The sequence below is a fragment of the Pseudophryne corroboree genome, chromosome 6 (genome assembly GCF_028390025.1).
Source record: "Pseudophryne corroboree isolate aPseCor3 chromosome 6, aPseCor3.hap2, whole genome shotgun sequence".
Taxonomy (NCBI): domain Eukaryota; kingdom Metazoa; phylum Chordata; class Amphibia; order Anura; family Myobatrachidae; genus Pseudophryne; species Pseudophryne corroboree.
The window spans coordinates 87,863,383-87,869,382 of record NC_086449.1 but is presented as its reverse complement, the minus strand read 5'-3'; the positions used below and the strand labels follow the sequence as shown (position 1 = coordinate 87,869,382).

At 41.6% G+C, this 6,000-nt stretch overlaps 1 protein-coding gene across 3 annotated transcripts in view; it reads right to left on the bottom strand.

Moving 5' to 3' along the window:
- Positions 1-917: 917 nt before the first annotated feature.
- CARM1 (coactivator associated arginine methyltransferase 1) overlaps positions 918-6,000 on the bottom strand; it is a 30,856-nt gene continuing 25,773 nt past the window's right edge. For 2 of the 3 annotated variants that reach the window (XM_063931423.1, XM_063931422.1), the window contains exons 14-16: positions 5,118-5,195; positions 3,535-3,603; positions 918-3,430 (exon numbers count right to left, since the gene is read on the bottom strand). In XM_063931423.1, coding sequence (XP_063787493.1) covers positions 3,294-3,430; positions 3,535-3,603; positions 5,118-5,195 — 284 coding nt within the window. In that variant the 3' untranslated portion in view covers positions 918-3,293. Of the gene's footprint in view, positions 3,431-3,534; positions 3,604-5,042; positions 5,196-6,000 lie in introns of all 3 variants that reach the window. The other variant, XM_063931424.1, reaches the window with a different exon arrangement.

Genomic DNA, 6,000 nt, shown 5'->3' with positions numbered 1-6,000 from the left:
AATTTCAATTCACTCTGCTAGTTTACAAGTAGGGTCATTCTTGTATCATTACAGAGTTTACCAATTGGCAAATAAAAATAAAACCATACCATAAAAGTTGCTAGACATCAACCGTGCAAGTACTTGAAATACGGATGTGTTTGCAAATTAAGACTCTCTGCGCTACACCAATGACCGGGAAAGAAATTAACCAGCCTTTGTTAGGATGCACAGTTCCGCCAGCATAGTAAGTCTACATGGAGATTAATAGCTTTGCGGAGGACGATTTTCAGCACGACGTACCACACGTACATACCCATAATGTGGCGGAGAACAGAGCAGCAGCAACATATACAGAAAACGTAAACATATCAATCCCAGAAAAGGCTCCAGACCTTTTACACATCAGTGACTGTTAGCTGTAGCACTTTAATGGCAGCAAACTTTTCTTAGGGACCACCTTTTTATATTTGGTGCATGTCACTTTCAGAAATGGGTTCCAAATGTACAGCTAGTGTCTACATAGACAGTCAATATGTTACCAGGGTCAAAAGGTAGACCGTAATCAAAGGTATAAAAGGTCGACACATTTGATTGACAAGTTTTTGGGAGGTTTTCAACTTTTGCTTGATGTACCATTCACATGGACTACAATTTGGAATAGTAACCTGTGCAAAGTGTGGTCAGCACTATTTGTGGCTATATGAGGAAACAGAAAAATGACCAAAAACTTGTATCATTCCCATGTTAACCTTTTGTACTTTTAAACCTTTTCTACTGTTGACCTTTTGACCATATGGGGGTCTATGCCACACCCTTCAGAAACAGGATTGGTCGGAGTTCTATACAGCAAAACTATATTTACCTGGCTGGTTATGAAATTCATCCCCTATAACAGACCAAAATGATTACACAAAAAAATAGAACACCACGCCTGGAAAAAAAAAAAAAAATCCCTCCTAACTTTATTGAACACTACAGGCAGACTTAAGAACAGCGGCTGTGTTAGAAATGGCTTCCTACTTGTCTTTCAACATTACCTCTGAAAATCCATCCTAAAACGACAGTCTGCCATCCCATTGAATACAGAGACAAAATGACATGTTAATGATATGTTGCATGATGAAATTTAAATTTCGAATTAATAAAAAAAACAAAAAAAAAAAAAACATCTAATTACGGAAAGGAAAATGAGACACTAACCAGAAAGAAAAAGATCATCATTTTTTACACAGCCTTAACACTAAGAATCAACTCAGAGACTATTGAGAATATAAACATGGACAAAGAAAAAAAAAAAAATGAAAAGGACGGATGCATTCAGAACATGCTTTATCCACTTTGCAGCAAAGTTGGAAAAGCAGAGGTAGAGGATGGGAGACTGAGGCGAGTCCAGCTTAACGGATTCTGGGGAAAACAGACTGTCATTCGTCCAGTAAGAGCTTCACATTTACTTCTGCACTTCCTGGGCCCTCTATCCATGGAAAAGACCCAAAGTCCAGCAGCAACAATGATTACAGCTACCATCCCTCCATAGAGCCACATACAGACTTAGCGTTTTGTACATAAAACCCAGCTACAGTCTATTACGATTATAATCCATATGACCTCACAGCCTGACATAGGCTCCCAGCATTGTGATATCTTAGAAAAGTCTGGTCAATACAGCCGTTACCAAACTTAAACAAACAGTAATTAGGGTGTGGAGGTAGGACAACAGGCAGAGGCTGAAAGCTGCTACAGCCAAGTATAGAATGATTGAGAATTGACAGCTACTAATTCTCTTTAAAACACTGTCCTCGCAAATTCCTGCAGCAAATTAGATACCTCCCTATCTATAAAAAAAATAAAATAAAATAAAAAAACGCAACTGTTAAGATTCTGTTCCCAGAAAAATAGCAAAAGGCTTGGAATACAATCTGGCTGTATTTCTCCAAGTGCCAACCCTACCTTTACAAATGACACTTTCACTGTTACACTGTACAGACTAGAAGCATGCCATTACAATGTATACGTTATATTCTTCTGCATTGGTATTCTGATGTACAATTGGCCCATTACCAATGCATGTGATGCAAACAATTCTAATCAAGTTTTTCAATTCAGGTCTTAAAAAAATAAATTAAAAAGAGGGGTGTGGTGGGGGATTTTAGACTTATGAGTAGCTTAGGATCCCTGGTATTTCGATGGAGACCATATACTCCTGTGCTTCATGAAGGCAACCATCTCTGGCAAAAACCAATACCCAGCAGTCTATCACATCACAACAACTTGTGTCATCACAGACCAGATCATAAGGATATTGGAAAATGGCTGCCACAACGGTACACACTGTAACCATACCTAGACTGCAGAGTGTACATACTGAGCCGCATCTCTAAGCAATTAATTTTACGAGCCCTAATGCAATGTTTTGGAGGAATCTCAAAACTTAATGGAGACTACCATCTTTTCTTCCAGATACCATACACCGTCAACTAAACAAAAAGGACCATGTTTAGGGTGACTACAGCAGAGGTGTCTGTACAATCTGAACTTGATCCAGTCCCCACCCTAATGAAAGACGACGTATTACTGCAAATAGGGGGAGGAGTGAATCAAATTAAGGGGAGGGGGGGGGGGGGCACGTTATTTGCTTCCCAAAGGGCAGAAACCAGCAGCTGGAAGTAAATGAACTGTAAAAATATTCCCCACCAACTTAAATAGCCTCACACCCCTTTCCCTGGTCAGAGTCAGCACAACTCTCGTGTTGCAGAGCAGTCTACTGCTTGTAAAGCCTCCTCAACTTCCCCCCTTTCCCTTTCAATGTACAGAATCAGAATACTAATTCACAGCAATGCCCGGGGGCCATAAAAATAAAGTGAAGAGTCCAGTATAAGACACCTGCACATGCTGAAAGAGCAATACATGATTTTTTTTTTCTTCTCCTTGGTAACGTACAGGCAGTTTCTCACGATTTCCATTTGCTGCATTTTTTTTTTTTTTTTTTTTATGACACTGCATGATATTTTTAGAATTTCTTTAAAAAACAAAAAATGTACAAGTCCATTATTTCGGAAAGCAAAGCGCCCTGCTTTGTGTTATGGTACAAATGGAAAAAGGATTAGAATACGGGATGGGGATACAAGGAGTGGGAGGAAGTAAGGAATGCAGAGTTCTGCTTATAGGTTCTGCAAAGATAAGGATGAGGCAATGCAGAGACATCCCTGCGTCATTTGGTATCCTGTTGCTGTCAGTTTGAATAGGTCAGGGGGAAGGGGGGGTGGAGGTGGGGGAAAGAGAAGCAGAGGGTTGTGGGGCAGTGTGAACCAATTTTAACTCCCATAATGCATTGTGTTGGTATTGATAGACATGGGGGATGCCATAGAGATGGCCGGGCCACCCATGGTGAACTGGTTGTTGACTGGGTAGTGGGTGGAGGGATTGGAACCAGCTTGTCCTGTGGCCGATCCTGGAAAGAAGAAACAAAAAGACAAGTTCACAAGACTCCCCCCCAAAAAAAACAACGTTACCCCCCCAGAATGCCCAGTGAGGAACACGGGTGGGAACACTTACCTTGGACGATGCCTGTGCTCATGATAGATCCCATTCTGGAGTGGGTGTGATTAACGATTCCCGTGTTAGCTGCAAGGAAATGGGGGAGGAGTGGAAGTGGAGACGGGAAAGTTATAGGAAACATCATCGGCTAGACATTTCCCCTACAGTAGCCTAATGACACAGGAAGTCACAGCGCAGTCACCGCTTAGTGACGTGTGAATGGGCTATTGATAGCGCACATCACTGAGGCACACAACTGCAGCCTATCAATACACCAGGAACCGATGACTTCACGCAGGCACAGACTTCTAGTGTACCAATAAGCTGCAACTACAGCACGGCAGCCCCAGCTCTGCCCCCCCCCCCAAAAAAAGGGGAAAAACATTTAAACTATATCATATGGTAAAACTATTCCCTACATCCATTTATAAATATGAATGTTGTTATTATCCAGGAAGTCACAAAAGATAACATCCCTTTAAAAAAAAAACTTGAAGATCAGGGTTCACATGTAACCTGAGCAAGAGACGTGGCTGAGGTGTAGCAATTTAGTATTAGTGTTAAAACTTTTCATCCAGAAATAATCTTGCATTATGGGATTCGTTTTATATTGGTAGTAAATCTTTTTGTTCCTCAAGTGTGATCCGCCAGGTCCCAGAGGCCTTTAGAACCCAAGCCACCAAACACTTGATCACAATGAACAGCTGCTGATGCCCCTCTTCTAATACAGACATCAAGGGTGGTGCATAGAGAACTGCGTCGCCTTCTGGAAAAGGACAGAGCAGCAGCCACTTGCAGCTGAACAGGTGTGGAGCCTTATGGGTGCAGAACATGGGCAAATAGGGTTAAGTTCCCAGACTCCGCATAATACTAGATGAGGTTTGAGTGGAGCTCCTATTTAAATGTGCAAGTCTCTCTGAGGAATAGCAGTTTAGTGACCTGGTGAAAAAGTCACACAGGAAGAGCAATGTACATGCGTAAAAGTAGTTTTCCACCTCACATAAAAACAGTGCACTTTATTCCCTCCCTCCCCAATAATTACACTTGTTGCTCATTTGCCGATTCACTCTTTGGTGGGGTCTGGTAACTTGTATAAAGCTGGAACATCTGCGGATCAACACAATGGGAGATCCAACACAGCAGCATATAAGATGGGGAGAGTCCTGGCTACGGGCCAGTAAATACAGAAAATGGTAAGGTCATAGGACTTCGTACACTGCATATCTAAAGCAGAAAAGCCCTTTAATGGGTCATCCTCTCCAGGAAGTGATCTAGTGACTTTCCAGTGGGTAAAGTGGTCTATGAAATGGTTAGGAGGAAAGCCTCTGAGGAGTGGAGTAACCTGGCTGCATGTCACGCGATGCCCATGCCCCAAACCCAAACAAACCATGACTGATATGCAGTAGTACATAATTTCTGGAACTAACGGAATTCAGCGTGAGAAACAGCCTACAGGTGAAGCTGATGTGTAAGGACATAGTACAGAGAGAGAAGCAGTTATGAGAGAAGGGAGATTATGGTATTACTGGAGGTTCCGAGTGTCAGGTCTTGGGGCTCCAGGTGCAGAGATGAAGGAGAACACATGGCCGCAGGCTGCTCACCTAAAGGGATGAGGTTACTGTGGCTGATGCCTGAGCTTCCGGCTATAACACTGCTGAGATCATACGCCGTGGGCATTCCTGCCGACATAGGCCGTCATCCAGGGACAGAAGAGGGAAGAGAGACAATAGAGAGAAAGAAACCATTATAAAAAACCATCATATACAGGTTTCTTTATTTACATTCAAATGTTACGATCCAAGTTTGCTCTAGACACGTTTGCCGTGTACACATCACACACAAAAAACTTATTTTAATCCGCATTTAAACGGTTTTACAATGTACTTTTGTTCCATTTTTGCAGCCTTGTGTGCGAAAAGAAAATTTAGCTCATGGGATTACAGAATTGCTGCTTACAGTTTTACTTGTATTTCAACATGACCGCAGAATAATATTTGCAAGTCAACTTATTAATTGTTCAGGGGATATTTTTCAGGGAATATCTCCTGCAATTAGTGATAGCAGCTGTTTGAATATAGAATAAAAGCCTAAAAAAAAAAAGTGATATTTACTAAGGGGTGAGAGTTTTCAAACATTCATCGTAAAACTATTACATTTAATATGTTGTTTTCTTTTAGTCCCGAGGGAAAAACATTGAAAAAAACCACAGCTTTGGAAACCCACCGCTTAGTAAATATAGCCTATACACACCACAAATACAGCCATTGTGGGCTTACAGCAAAGCATTTTATTGCAGCAAACTGTTTACTATAGATATCTACAAATTTAGTAAAACAATGGTTTCCCCATATCTTATGTTCATCTATGAAGATAAGCCACCTGCGCACCCCCAAGCAGCAATCCCTTATCCCCCAGTCACTGGCATAGCGCCGATTTTCATGTAAGCTCCTTGTACCCTCTTGTGCTACTAACGGAATACTGCCA